Below are 16,115 nucleotides of genomic sequence, written 5' to 3' on the forward strand. Positions count from 1 at the left end.
TTACCTACATTTCATAATTACAATAGTAATTTGAGTAGATAAAATATAGATAGTTTGGAGTAGAAATCAAAGAGCAAATATGGTGCACGGTTATTATTTCTATCTATCTATCTATATATATATCTATATATCTACCTATCACAGACATAGAAACGCCACACTGATAGTAATTGTTTGCCCTGAAAAAAAAGACAGCAATAGCTTAACATAATGCATTTCTATCTAGGGCATGATTTAGAAACCAAATTAATGTAATGCCATGAGCACACGAAAGAACCAAAGCCTATGCATGTTAATGGATAAATCTTGGGGGGAAATTATGCAAATTCGTATTGTGTAGGACGGAGGGGCGCAGATAAACCGCCAAAGGAGCCTGATGGGGAATTGATGCCCATATAGCCTTCTATTGTTTCATAAGAGAGCAGCTGTAGCGCCCTACGACTCCTCAATACAGGCGCGTCGCCGCTCGAGCACGTGCTCACAGACGCACAGGCATATGATGTACTGAGCTGACAGGTCACAGGCGCTGTTACTGAGTGACACCTATTGAAAAGGTATTATCGATAAGAAATGCATTATACGAAGATGTTTATTTCTGATTATGCAGATCTATATATATATATATATATATAAAATATTTAAAAAATGTGCTTGCATGAATTATGTGGCATGCATACTTTTGTTGAAACATCACATTTAAAAGAACAAGTTTTAAGAAAAAAAAGTTTTAATTAGGGCAGAAACGTTTATAAACCGCTTGCGTCCAGATAGACCACAGTAAACACAAATCTAACGACTCCTGGTCGATTTTATTTAATCGACAAGCTAATCAAAATATTGGCATACAAATATTTTTTAAAATAAAAGTTAATTTACCAAACAATTCATATCCAGAAAATGAGACACCAGCATAATACGCTATTTATGATAAATGTGCATTCTGTAACACCTCCGTTTATTATTTTTCCACTGCCCTTCTTCTGTCTCGTTTTGAATAGACTTTAAAGTGAACACGACAACAAATGATCATGATATCGATGTAATCTTATTTTGTTTTGAAAGTCTTTCATTTCAAATGTGGGAAACACTTTACAGTAAGGTTTCATTGGTATAGCGTAGTTTAATAAGTTAACATGAACTAAGAATGTACAGTAGCCTACAGTAGTATTTATTAGGCTAATATTTGTTAATGTTAATTTCAACATTGACTAACACCTTATTCAAATCAAAAGTTGTAGGCAATTTATTAGTTAATGCACTGAACTAACATGAAAAAACAATGAACAGCTGTATTTTTTTTAACTAACATTAACAAAGATGAATAAATAGGCTACTGTAACAAATATTGCTCATTATTAGTTAATGTTAGTTAATACATTAACTAATGTTAACAAATGAAACCTTATTGTAAAGTGTTACCCAAATATGAACTGAACCCTAAATCAGCTGCTTTTAAAAGTAGGCTAATGTATACATTTTCCTATCTTATCTGTATGTTTATTTATTAAATTGTTATGTAAGCTATTTGCTCTCTCCATTCGTTTATATAATTACACTCGCACGGTGCAAATACAAACAAAGTTTGAGAGAAACTGTGGGTAACAATAGCCTATATTAAATGCTTTATTTAGCCTACTATATTTATAAACACAATCAACATTCTAAATAATTTATATCTCAATTAACCCGTTAATCTGCGTGTTTCTACTGTTACTTATAGTCTAGGCTTGAGTGTTTTGATGTTGTTGTTGTTTATTCAATCCCTGCTGCTGCCTAATTTAATTTCGACAGTATATTCAATCGTTCGATAATGCACGCACACTATCCAGATGATGGCGCTCTTGTGCTGTAAAAGAAGCTTTGTAAAAACTTTATTACTTCTTCCTACAAAACCGGAAGTAGTACGTTAAGCGTACGACTGAGCGACTGAGAGCATGCACGTTGAAATGTCTCCTACCGGCGTGCTGGAACTACCAAATGCGTGTATGAAATCCTGTGTGGAAATTTTCTACAATCGATCCGGTTTTGAGGTATGTGTTGGTTGGTCCAGATTTTTGTGCCCCGGAAATCTGTTGTGAATGCAATCTTTTAGATTTAGGCGATCTGCTTGTCATCTCAGCTCACTGTTGCCGTGGCTGTTAGCGCCCGATATTAGCCAGCAAATGAACATCATTAAATATCTGAAGATTTTGTATATGTATTTAATAAGGCAGTTATCGGAAGAGTCTTGTGTATTCGACATTACAGCTACGCTTGTTCACAAACTCAAATGTCAGTAAGAAAACAGTACTGACGTCATAAGATCGATTGAAAACCAATTGATTTGGCTGTCAGTATTTGCAAGGCAGAACATGCTAGCATTACTTCAGCATTCTGGTTAGGGTATGTTTTAAACCCGTTAAGTATTACACTTCCGTCACTGGTTCAGCCCAAACAGTTTATTTTGCAGATTATTCAGTCTTGGATGGTGTGTTTAATTTGTTTTGATCAATTTAAGAAATTTTAGATAACTTTTTAAATAAACTTTCTGATGGAACGTTCAGCATTCAAAATCTGAAGAAATTATTTATTTGCAACGCATGCTGAATTGGAATGGTCGTCGTCTTAACATATATTTGCATATTGAATTGTGATTGGCCTGAAAACAAATCGCGCGCTGATTGTAAAGTAGCCCTGAAACCAAGCTCAAAGTTAGTCACCATGAAATCATAACGGACAATTCTTGTTTTTTTTCTCATGGAATATTGCAGTTTTTGTTATAAATTATTTCCCCGTGCAAATTAATTATTTTTTAAAGTTAATGAGCCTAAATAGTTAATCAAAATAACTTGCAACATCTCTTGCAATAAGCCATAGCCATCATATAGTCTCTATATAATATCTATGGTTGAAGCAGTAGCAAACCACAATGATCCAATCAACTTTGATCGTAAGATGCCTTACATTTTTTTTACTTGTTTGAGAAGCCAATCAGATATACAGATCACAATATGGAAGAAAAAACGATAGCAAATGAATAGTTGCTATAATCTTTTCTTCCATATTGTGATATCTATCTTGACTTTAAATGCTGTTCTCTTACTGACTGGCATGCACTTGTATTTCCTTCAGTAAATGCAGATGTAGTTTGAAATGTTTGCTTTGTGTATCAGCCTGGAATGGATCAGTTGATGTCTCAGAAATTAAATATTCTTTCTCACTGCAGCGTATTCAGGCGGTGAGCCAGGTGACAAGGTTATGTCAAGTTTATGGCAGCAGGACTCATCAAAGAATGGAAACTTCAGTGGCGTGAAAATGAACAGCAAAGGCACTGGTATAGGGGCTCCGACCCCAGCAGTGGTGGGGTATTTGGGAAAAGTCAGTTATGCTCAGTTCTCTCCCTCTGTCACTCGTGCAAAGCTCCCCTGTCACCTTCAAAATTATTTCTATAGTGTATGGACAATTGTATTGATTTGATGCCCACCACAAACGAGAAACAACACTGAAATCTGATGTAAAAGGCGAAAGAATAGTTATAGAAGCACTTTAGTTATGTACTGTACACTAATGTCTTTGTATTATTCTATTGAGTGTTGTTGATTGTTTTAAAGCTTTCTGTGATTTCTCATCTGTTGTTTTTGGTTTTTACAGTGTGAAGACAGAAATGCCTCACCTGGGAACTGTCCTTGGTGCTTGGTAAAAGGTCAGACAAATGCCCTCCGCTTTTTTGCTCTCAACTTGGAGGAGACTGTTATGCTCTGTACAAATCCAGTGGTGAGTGGTTATCCATTTACACTTGAGTTTCTACAACATTACAAATGTTTTTTTTTCCCTGTTGCTTATCAGTAACTGACATTTAATAGATAATCGTGTGAATCTCACAAAAACCTGTCAAGAATATATCTGGGTCATTTTACCCTAAAATCAAAAGGACTAAATGATTGTTTTATTGAATAAATAATAATTCATCATTTTGCATTGTGAAACTTAAGACTATTTCACACTGAGCAAGATTAAGGGATGTGACTATGCAACACAATGAATCGAAACTATATATCTCTATGGAGCTATTCATACCAGGCGCAAATAATCGATGCGCAACAGCAGGATTTTTTTAAATGAAATGGGCTGTCCAATTAGAGTTAAGCTTTAGATCATAGGCCCGGAGCCTATGCTTTTTCACAAAAGGATGAGATTGGTGGCGCTATAGCATAGAAAGCCGTTTTGAAAAGTATTCTGGAAGAAAGAGAATTGGCATGTTCTGTCAATCAGCAGTGGAGTTGAAATACATTTTACAAGTGTCTTCTCTTGAAGGTTCCCCCACAGATGTCTTAGTGGTTCTATGGGGCAAATTCCAATCAGAAGTGAGCATCCTTATGCCCTACTCACTCCAAAGGGCAGAACATGGCCATAAATTATTAAATTACTTCCCTTAAGTGACTATTGCATGTTCCCTTTGCTAACGGACCTGTGGAAGGGCCCTTCGTGAAGGGATTCAGTTGCTCGCTTTCGTTTGGAACGCTCCTACAAATGGCGTCCCCTCCCCGAAGTGCCCTTCAAGGGTGCAAAAAACGCTGTTTGAAATTTGCCCATGGTTGATGCTATGCACAAAGATTTCAGTGATTCTTCTTCTCAGTGGTCAAAGACGGTCAGCTGAATAATGGGTTCCGGTCAGCGCCACCTATCGTGCAGGCATGAATTAGACTAAGGCAATCAATTGTTTCACGATCGGTGTGAACACCATTTGTCGCCGCTTTATTTTATCGTTACAAAAGACATTGGGAAAATAGAACATTTCAATTATATTTTCACAGTAAGGTAGTGTTTGTTGTACCTCGTTTGATTTATGCTGCTGATTTGATAAAAAAAAAAATAGAGGTAAGTGATGACAATCACCCCTGAAAATCTTGTGACTCAAAAAATCTGAAGTAAAATGCATGTGCACATTACAGTAAAATATTGCTTTACAGTGAGAGGGAAAATGTGGCTAATTTGTGCCTAAAAAAATGATTGTTCTAAAATTAGCCTTTATTTACTTACTGCAAAATATAATTGTTGTCCTTTTGCTTTTGGTATGAGGTGCTGAACATGTTCTTGACAAGTTTTGTGATATTGACCAACTGTTTATTGTTTTTGGTAATATGATATTTGTTGTATATTTGATGCTTGTGACTCATTTTAAAGAAGACTGATGGGCCAGTAAAATGGTCATTTACATCTGTGGTGTGTTTTTCTGTCGCTTTGCAGTGCCTTTACCCATTGGTTAGTAGATCTCTGGAAGATGTGCGTGCTGGTTTGTCTAAAGATGGATGCAAGAGGAACATCTCTTCCCTGTCCGATGTCGATGATGCATCCTCCCCTTTAAAGCGATCGAGAGAGGAGAAACTGGACATTTTGTCTGCTGAGCCTGAGCCATGTGATGCTGATGTCATTGACGACACCCTTCCAAAGGATGCTGGTGAACCATCAATACTTGGAAAGACTGTCTCTATTAAGGGCACTGAGGAACAACATCCTAAAGAGCTACCTGCTACTACCCATGAGGATTTAGATCTGTGTGACAAGAAGGATATTTGTGTATCTAGTACTCAAAATGAGGTCGAGGAGATCTTCGGAATGGATGTAGATATGGAATCATCAGAGCTGGTTCCTGTGCAACCTCATATCTTCTGGAAGAATGAGGACAACCTGTGTTGGTTGGATTCGTTGTTGGTGATGCTCGTGAATTGCAAGACCATCAGAGAGACTCCATGTCAGAATGTAAAGCTCATAGACAAGTTGACATCAGAGTTTTGCAGCAACTCCGCCGTCTGGAACCTTTGCTCTACATATGATAAGACATGTGCATATCTAAAAGCCAAGGAGCAACAGTGTGAAGGTAAAAGGAAGAAAAAATTTACTAAAGGGACCTTCGTGTTAGATCATGATATAGTTCTTTTTTCAAAAAAAAAATAATTATACCATCGAAATTTCATAATTCTCGTCACCAATTCCAATATCGCGAACTAATACTAGCCTGATAAAATAAGAAAGAAACTGATAATTACAATATGATTTTTTTTTAATATTGATTGAATACACAAAAATGAAATGGACCTACCTAAAAATCTTAAAGCATTAGAAATAAGAAACGGCTACTACATAATATGTACTGCTAATCAGATGTACAAAAACACTACATAGTCTTCACTCTAAATTAAATATACTTTCATTCTTAATATTAATGTTACAAAAGTAATTCAGGTCAGCACCGATGGCCTCGTGGTCAGTGTGCTAACATGTTGCGCTCGGGCGGCCCGAGTTCGAGTCCCGGCTCGTGGACCTTTCCCGATCCCGTCCCCCGTCTCTCTCCCGTCTCTCTCCCACCTCACTTCCTGTCAACTCTACACTGTCCTGTCACATTAAAAGGCAAAAATCACCAAAACAACAATAAAAAAATAAAAAAATTAATTCAGAATGGGGCCATACCATAGACTGAAGGCATTTTCTTTCTCAACTGTTTACATTCACTTCAGACATAAATGACCATGTTTACGAGGACACGATGCCACACAAGTGTAAATGAGCTCTTTCGCTGCTTATTGTGCTTGAATGGTCTAAAATATCTTGTTTTTCAACCTCAAGGCTTAAAAACGCATTCAAATGTTAAGCTTTTGTGATGCCGCAGAACAGCTGTGTGACATGAGCGTAACCGCGATAGAGAGACATCCACAATCTCTACTGGTTGACAAATTTCTACTGGTTTGTGTTTACTGGTATATCGTCCACCTATACCAATCATAATAATACTTATTAAATATTTAAAGAGCCCCTATTATGCAATTTTAAAGGTTTTTAATTTTGTTGTCGTGGTCTCCTACACCTAATTCTAGAAGAGTCTAAAAAAGGTTTGTTCGAAGATTAAATCTCTCCTCAGTTTTCGAGACTGGGTCAAAGTAGACGTTCTTCACGGGCAGCCAATAGCCGCTTTTCCACTGTCAGGCCAGTGCGAGCCAGGACTTTCAATAGGCCGGGCTGGACCAATAGCCTTGAACTTATAGCGCCAAGCCAAAAACCATGCTGCGTTTCCACAGTCGGACCAAAAGATCCGCAGTACAACATCACACAAACCCAAAATTCTCCCAAAAATTTTAGTTTTATCAGAAAACTAATCAGAAAAGAAATCACTGGAAATTAGCGAGATTGCAAAACGTATATGATAAAAGTAGACGTTTGTTGGCATTTTTGTTGTTTACCTAAAGAATTAAAACCCAAGCATGGATGTTTTACCACAGTTTTATACTAAGTGATACTTTGACCATAAAAAAAATATTTTTGTCAAGATTGCACATTAGTCACAGAAATAGTGTTATTTACCGTTCTCACAAAGGAAAGAGGACATTATTCAGTCGCGTCTGTTTATTTGTAGTCACAGGACAGTATGTTTATCACATTCAGAAAGAACGATAATTTCTACAAGTTTTCCAACAAAAATAAGACCTGAGGAGCTTTAGCAATCCCAATTCAGTTATATTTTCAGTCAGAGAAACACGGGAAGCTCCCGAAAAATCGAAGTTGCTTTATTTTATGACGTATGCAGAGTAGAGATGCACCGATTACAATTTTCTGGGCCGATTCCGATTTCCGATTTTTCATTAAGTTTGACCTGCCGATACCGATTTTAGCCGATTCCGATTTCATTTTTTCTGACCACTTTACAGCACACACAAATATTTATTTTATATCTTTTCTGTAATAGAACATTTTACAATTTGCATAGTACATATTTTTTTGAACAGATAAATGCTATAAAATATAACTATATAAATTACTCCAGGTGTGGGTAATTCACACACATCTAAAGTGTAGTGTTATGGAAGAACCATTTCCTTTTCACATTCAATATCCAATAATTTTTTTGTACATGTATTTAGCAAACTAAACGTCTGTATGAAAACAGGGAATGGCGATAAAATAATATATAAATAAAAAATGTAATAAATATATCCTTGCAGTATAAAGATATTTCTCAAAGCACACACACACACAGGCCTATTGCAATCACTTGTACAAACTGAATAATAAAACAAGTTTAAATGGGTACATTTTCTATAAATATTGTTCTTCGTTTTCTTTTCTGACATTGCCTACTCCAGTTCTTGTTAAAACACGCACATTCTGTGCATTTTGGGCACTTTTTTGTGAAACCCTATTTAGGCTATTTTGTACATCAAAAGTGTGCTTTCCCTTTAATTGAGCGTGAGCAGTGCAGCAAATAGACTCGGCGCCGAAACACGCGCTTCACTGCTCGCGACGCTCCTGCTTGACGCTTACACGAGCTGCTACTGCTCCCGTTGTGATTAACATGCACGGCGAAAAAAAAATATGCGCTTGCGGTCTGAACGGACGTAATTCACGAGGTTTCCTACATGTGTGTTCCGCGTGCACGTGTGATGCTGATGTTGCGCGATATTAATCATGCGGCGCCCGAGTGCATTTGACCGGCATAAAATCGGTATTTGTCAGACTGACCGGCCGGTCGCCGGTCACGGCCGATCACGTGAAAATCGGCCAATTCCGGTCACCAGCCGATCAATCGGTGCATCTCTAATGCAGAGCCAAATATGGTTATTAGAGAGTCCGGTATAAAGAGATGATGTACTGACAGATAAAATAAATACACGATTGTGATAGCCTATGTAATTTGTTTGATTTCTTCAAGCTGTCGTATTTACTTTTACTATGGTAATGGTTAGCGTGTATTGTCTTTTGCATCGCATATAATTATTTCTGCCGTATACAGTGACCAGAATCCAAATCGGATCACAAACAGAAGTTATTTTAAACACTTGCTGCTGTCTGAAAGTGAATTTTGAGCTAAAATGATTTTAAAAGTATTTAAAGCTGATGATAGCTGGTATATGAAATCATCCGGCGCTGCCGTCTCCTGACTCAGATAAACTCCGCCTCTGTTCATGACCACTCCTCAATCCCAAGCTGGCCCGCTTTGGACCAAGGTATTTTGCGGGCCAAAAAAAAAAATTTTGCGGGTCCACTATCGGGCCCGCTTTTGGCCCGATAGTGGAAATGCGGCTAGACCATAGGCTGGCATTATGCACATTTTTTACAATGTTACGTAGATATGTAACAGGAAGTGAGACTGGAATTGCTAATGACTCGTTTCGGCAGTTCAGAATCAATTCTTTTTTAGGAGATAACAACTTTATTTGTCGTGCACTTTAATCTTTAAAAATATTTACATTTACAAACAGCTATTTTACATACTCCATGAAATGTAATATTAGAAAAAGCATAAGAGTTGCACTTTAATAAATTTATATTGATATAAAATGACATTTAAAAGTTGTTTACAAATTCAAATGATTTATGTTCCCATATATCAATAAACTATAATTTTTAATGAAACTAAAAGGTTTTTATTAGTTAATTTTGATATTTTTAGAGCTTGATGTTTTTCTCTTGGCAGATAAGATAACCAGAGTCCCTGCTGATGTCCTGGATGAGGCGGAGCGGCAGCTGTCTGCGTACCGTCAGTCACTCTTCAAACTCCTCCAGCCTAAACTGAAGTGTGAAATTGGTAAAAACATCTCATAAAATAATTTTATTTCAATGTGTTGCTTGGCATTTGTATTGAGTGATAATCTTTCTGTCTGTCATGCAGGTCAGCAGGAAACGCCTGTGTTTGCGCTCCCTCTCCTTCTACGGTCAGACAAGTGGGCTCAGGATATTTTCCAGCATACTGTCCGTTGGGAATTTAAGTGCACTTTTTGTAGTTATGCTGTAAGCGACAGGTAAGGATTTACCCATTTCATTTAAAATAATTTGTATTTGGTGATTAAACGGTTTTTGATTGAGTAGATAATTGTTTTGGTGTCAAGCACATATACACACACGCAACACAACCCTCCTTTTGTCTTGCAGTGTTGAGAAGACTCTTACAACATTAACTCAGATTCTGAATGATTGGCACCCACTAAAAGCCATCCACCGCACTCAGTGCAGTAACTGCAACCGTAAAAACCAGAGGAGGAAAATGGTACTTGAACGGTAAGAGTTGGAATAACTAAATTTACCTTGTCACCTTGCTTCATCACAATTGAATATTTGAAACTCTGTTGGTCGTTGTGGTTGATTGATGATTGTCTTTCTGTAAATTTTTTGCAGGTTGTCCCCTGTGTTTGCACTGCACTTCGTGGAGGGCTTGCCCAGGAAAGACCTCTCTAAATACTCGTTTGAGTTCCAGGACGTGCACTACAATGTCAGCACTGTTATCCAGTACAAAAAGCATCTTCAGCACTTCGTCACTTGGATCCATGATCAGAGCAATGGTGAGTCTCCAGTTTGATTCTGTGAGTTCATTAGCAGATCTACTTACACTACCATTCAAAAGTTTGGAGCCAAAAGTTGTTACAAGGTATTCATATTTCAATTAAATGCTGTTCTTTTGAACTTTCTATTCATCAAAGAATCCTGAAAAAAAATATTACGTAAAAATATTAAACGGCACAACTAATTTCAACATTGATGATGATAATGTCTCGAGCATTATTATGTCTCTATTAGAATGATTTCTGAAGGATCATGTAACACTGAAGACTGGAGTTATGATGCTGAAAATGTAGCTTTGCCATCACAGGAATAAATTGCATTTTAAAATGGATTAAAATAGAAAACGCTTCTCTTGAACTGTAATTATATTTCACACATGCATTTTTTCCAGCACAACTGACTTAAAGGGATAGTTCACCCAAAAATGAAAATTCTGTCATCATTTACTCACCCTCAAGTTGTTTCAAACCTGTATGAATTTCTTTTTTCTGCTGAACACAAAAGATGATATTTTGAAAAATGTCAGTAACCAAACAGTTGATGGACACCATTGACTTCCATAGTAGGAAAAAAAAAATACTATGGAAGTCAATGGTGTCCATCAACTGTTTGGTTACAGACGTTTTTCAAAATATCATCTTTTGTGTTCAGCAGAAAAAAGAAATTCATACAGGTTTGAAACAACTTGAGGGTGAGTAAATTATGACAGAATTTTCATTTTTGGGTGAACTATCCCTTTAAGGTATTGGTATCTATAAGGTAGTAAATTATTTATTTTATTTTAATGTTGCTAATAAACAATAAGCTAAAAAAATTATCTACTGTTATCAACTTGGATTTACAGACAATTTTTCTGGTTATCTCTGATTAGTTGCTCTGGAAAATATGGAAATGTTTATCCCAAACATGTATGATTTGAACTTAATAATGGTTCATTTGATACATACGCAGATAATACATTTCTCTACCGATAGCCGATTACTCAGTTAACAACAGTGTCCAAACTATTACATTCAATTACTGTTTATTTTCAGATATAATAATTACACGCAGATAAAAACTGAAATCTTTGTATTTATCTTGGTTGCACACACGGTAGTTTTCATGAACACTTGTCTTTCAAATTTATTCAAACATGCATTTATAATTAACAGTAAATAAGCTCCTCTCTATTGTATTTTATTGCTAAAAAACGAACTGTGAACATTGGATAACTTTCCTGAGGTAAATGCAAGGTTAAGTGACATTGTTCACAAGCTGTTTTATTGATATCTTTCTGTGGCTGAAACACTTATTGAGTGATTACATGAGACATGATACATTTTGGTAAATTGTACTGTATCTTTCATCATAGCCTTCTGATGTTCATGCATGTTGCTGTTACTTGCGTTAAGTGGAACTGCCGTTTGAACTGAGTGATTCATAGGGTCAAATAGAGCCTGCTTTTGTCAAGTCACCTTTATTTTTGTATCGCTTTATACAATACAGATTGTCTTAAAGCAGCCTTACAGTCATAACAGGAAAATTATGCATTTCGGCTGTTGTTCAACTGAAGTCAGTTCCGTTGTAAAGATCAATTATTAAATAAGTTAATTTAATCTAAAAAGCAGTTCTTCATAAAATGATGTCATCGTCCGGCTGAGTTCAGTTCTCATACAACAGCGTCAGTACAGTCAGAGCAATAAAATTGTTGAATATTATTATTAAGTGTCCTCGAATTTTAACTGTTAATGCGTTATCACGTTAACTTGCCCTAAAGTCAATACAAGAGAGATTTTCTTCACACACAGTATGAGCTGCAGTTTGACACGTTTTTCCGCCCCCTTTTGATTGACAGGATGTAATCCTAGTTAATTTACATGTCTGTGTTCTGTCTTAAAGGCTTGTGGGTGGAACTCGATGATTTGAAACACCCTCACTGCAACATCCACAAGAGGTTTCCATTTCCTGCCAGTGAATTTCACATTGTTTTCTGGGAGGCAGACTCCACTAAAGTTGAAGCTTCAGAGGTTTGCTCACTGACAGCTCCCTCGGCGGTCACAAATGTCGATGATAAACTCTCGGACGAACTGTCAGACTCTGTGGCCGATGACACGTGTGTCATCAGCGCGCTCACTGTTGGAGACTCCACTGATGTCAGCACTCTGGATGCATCCATTGGCAGCACCACATTACTGGACACATTTGAGGGTCTGTCACACACAGACATTGTGACCCTCACTCTAGTTGATGTGAACGGAATCACTGAGGATCTTCAGATTTCCCAGAGCCCAGCCATCGTGCCGATCACTCTCCCTAGTCTTCCAGTAGCATCTAGTTTGTCCAGTTGTCAACCTTCAAACCCTACAAAACCTTCTGGTGTGAAGGAACTACTTTCTGTGGCCGATCCAGTTGTGGTGAAATCATCAGAGGCTACAAAAGTACATGCACCTTCACCACTTTTGTCCTCATTACTTCAACGGCATCCATCCTTCCATTCTACACCAGTGAGACTTCCTCCTCCTGCTCCAAAACCAAAACTCAGTCTGAAATGCGACAATGAAGCTCTACCAGCAAAGCCGGCCGACATGTTTGGTGGCTTCATAAGCAAGAAATTGGCAAATTCAATTGGTGCGAATCCTGCTGTACCGCCTCAACTCAAACCAGTCACTCTCCCTGGTGGTATGTGTCCACCTGTTAAGAAAACTCCAAGCTTTTCAGCAGACCAGCAGCCCATTAACACTACAGAAGCCCTCAGGCTAAAGTTGATGAAAAAGCTCAAGGCCAAGAAAAAGAAACTGGCCAAGCTAAACCAGATTCTGGGAAGTGGAGGAGAAGCTGCACCCAGACCGGACAGCACGGCCCTCTCGTCGCCCTACTCCGTCACCTCTAGCACTTCGGCTTACGACAGCCCGGCCTATGACCAGTTCTTCGCTGAGCTTTTGTCACCTGTGACGACCGCCAGTAACCTCTCACCTGACAGCACGGGTCTCCTGGAGATGTTGAACAATAGCCAGAATGGCGAGACAACAAATGGAAGCGCACAGCAAAATTCTTCAGTAGCAACTGTGGTTCCAGAAGCAACTTTAAACTATTCTTCTTCTACTAATGACTCCATATTTGATGAATATATACAACCAGGAATGGGCCAGACTTCCATTGAGAGCACTGATTTTAATGGCTTAGATATATTTTTCTGATTAAGAAAAGACTTTTAGACTTTAAAAAAACTTGAGGTTGTTCTGGTGTCTCAAGTTGTTTCTAAGAACTGTTCTTTGTAGTTTTCTATTTGGAAAGAAATACTTTTTTTTTTTTTTAGGAAAGCGTGTGGTACATCAGTTAATTGAAATCAGTTCATATTTTGCCTGATCTACTTGAAGATTAAAGAACATTTAAATGGCGCAGTGTATGCCATGTTTGAAGATCAAATTATGAGCAAGGTAATTGTTAAGGTCTGTACAGCACTGTACAGATGTCTGTTTATAAATGTTTGAGTTGTCCTTTTTTATGGTTATCACAATATTTAAGAAGTTCACATTAAATGTTCTCAAAAACTGATTACAGTGTGGTTAATGACATTTAATTTTGCTTTTGAGTTAAATGCGCCTCACAATGATTCTATATTGAAATCCTACAATTGGTTTTAATTTGATCATGGTTTTTCTAGTGTTAATACATGATTTTATGTGTCAGGGCTCAACATTAATGCTTGTCCTGGACATGTTTATTTTTTAAAGGGGAAAGTTAATTTTACTTCCACAATGACGAATATATGAGACCAATTTCTAGCCAATAAAGAAATAATAGCAATTATAATATTACACATTTCAATTTACCAATAAAAACAGGAATACGGTAATTCTACAAATAAGAAATGTTCATGTTTTCACTGAAATCCGCCTTGTCTGGTGCAGGAGTGTTTTGTTTAATCAAGTATTTTCTGCAAAATATAAATCGTGTACAGTTGGACCATTAAGTTATCCATTTCCTCATTAACTGCCCTTTAACAATATTAAAATCAATATTAAAATAATCATTATGATTGATAATGCAATATTGAAATAGTCTGGGTTTCACAAAAAACATTGGAAAGTAAACTTGAGACCATGTCACAAAAATAGGTCCACCAAAAATGTATGCACCTCTTGATGGAAATTAATGTTGTGATGTTTCCATCTAGAGGTGCATAAGAATACCCGTTTATACTTAGATTTCAACGTAGATGCTATAGGCTACTCCACATAAAAATGTGAAAAAATCTGAATGTGTAGATTGTTTGATGCGTAGACACATAATAATAACATTACCTCTGTAGGCCTCTCTGTGGCAGCAGAAACTCTTTATCCCCATCGTCCTGTGAAGATGAGCATTTGGTCAGTACATTTTATAACACTATTTGTCATAATTTCTGGTGTATTGAGTTGGCTACTTACAACTGCCTGGGGTTCTGTTGGGACAGGAGGCTCCAAAAGACAGATATTACCATCAGAATCTGTTGGGACCAACAAAAAACCCAAACCAAAGTAAAATAAATGGAAATATAAAAAATAGCCTATATAAAAAATAACACATATGTAAACCTCTTACATTTTATGAAGGCCCTTGGATCTTCGGGAGTGACTGGCTCTGAAGTCCCTCCAGGAATTCCCTCAGCTAAAAATGCTGCTGCACTGCTAGACACTGGATGCTATTCAGTTATTTAATGTCAAATGTTTGTAAAGTCAGGTAGCCTACACCCATGATATGCTCAAGCCTTACCTGATTGAATTATGTTTTTATATTTAATTTTCAGCTGCTGCCATGTTCTTTTAATGCCTGCAGGATTGCACCTAACATACTGTTCTTCCAGTTTCACCTCTGATATTATAACAGTTGGGTAAGTTACTCTAAAATAGTTATTAATTACTAACTACAAATGACATCTTCAACCACTTGAACAATACAAGAATCTGCACTTTTAATGCTTTCAAATTAATATACAATTGCATGAACTATTCTTGAATTGACCAAAGTGTGTAGAGGGAGAAGGTTACATAAAAAATATACCTTTTAAAAATGTATGTTAAATATACAGAATTGTTCTACAGTCTAATGCAAATACATCAGATTTTACTTTAAATTACAGAAGAATTAAGAGTAATCCCTTTAATTAAATTACAGTATTTAGATTACTTGGTAATTAATTACACCCAACTGTATAACAGTAATTAAAATGTAAACTGACGCTTTGACTCGAGCAACTATTTTCTCCCTAGCTAACTCTGTCCTTCGCCGCTGGAGATAAATAATAATAAAATAATAATATGTGTTCGTACTCTCCATATGCTTGCAGAAGCACATCCAGTTCTGCTGGTGAGAAATATGAAGACCTCTTTTTGTCTGGCGCTGTTGCCACGGTGACTCATAATATCTGCGCTCCATTGATAATGGCTTTTTATAGTTGTGGTGCACGCACTTAACTCAGAGTCAGTCAGAGTTGATTGAACTAACTCATTTCAGCTGTTCTGTAACTGAAAACTCAGAGTTTCCTATCTCAGGCTAAGTCAACTCAGAGTTCAAGTTTTAACTCTGAGTTGGTTGAACCTCCTTATTGAAACAGGCCCCTGGTCAAGAAGGTCCTCTGAAAATGCACATTTTGGATGTTTCCCTTATTTGGCACAACCATTGTCAGGACATGGCGCCTCACTGCTAAATAAAATATGCTATGTTTGGTGACATCCAGAACCAAGTTTCAGGGATTTAGAGTGTGAGCTAAGACCAAACCAATTTAGACCAAGGCAGTCTGTTACAGTAAGATCAACAAACTGTCCGTTTCCACTTTAAATTCA

General features: G+C 37.0%; 1 protein-coding gene across 1 annotated transcript; it reads left to right on the top strand.

Moving 5' to 3' along the window:
• Positions 1-1,872: 1,872 nt before the first annotated feature.
• Positions 1,873-13,845, top strand: uspl1 (ubiquitin specific peptidase like 1). The gene is made up of 9 exons (XM_082158466.1): positions 1,873-2,030; positions 3,206-3,357; positions 3,631-3,753; positions 5,227-5,857; positions 9,446-9,556; positions 9,641-9,770; positions 9,901-10,026; positions 10,144-10,307; positions 12,190-13,845. The coding sequence occupies exons 2-9, from the start codon at positions 3,238-3,240 to the stop codon at positions 13,485-13,487; spliced, it is 2,703 nt and encodes a 900-aa protein (XP_082014592.1). The 5' UTR covers positions 1,873-2,030; positions 3,206-3,237; the 3' UTR covers positions 13,488-13,845.
• Positions 13,846-16,115: the final 2,270 nt, after the last annotated feature.

Source organism: Leuciscus leuciscus (assembly GCF_965113295.1).
Source record: "Leuciscus leuciscus genome assembly, chromosome: 24".
Taxonomy (NCBI): Eukaryota; Metazoa; Chordata; class Actinopteri; order Cypriniformes; family Leuciscidae; genus Leuciscus; species Leuciscus leuciscus.

Bases quoted from the DNA above. Each gene is read 5' to 3' on its own strand.
- uspl1 (XM_082158466.1), top strand. From the start codon at position 3,238: ATGTCAAGTTTATGGCAGCAGGACTCATCAAAGAATGGAAACTTCAGT. The intron at 9,557-9,640 runs GTAAAAACATCT...TCTGTCATGCAG, and splicing joins TAAACTGAAGTGTGAAATTG to GTCAGCAGGAAACGCCTGTG. The intron at 10,027-10,143 runs GTAAGAGTTGGA...AATTTTTTGCAG, and splicing joins AGGAAAATGGTACTTGAACG to GTTGTCCCCTGTGTTTGCAC.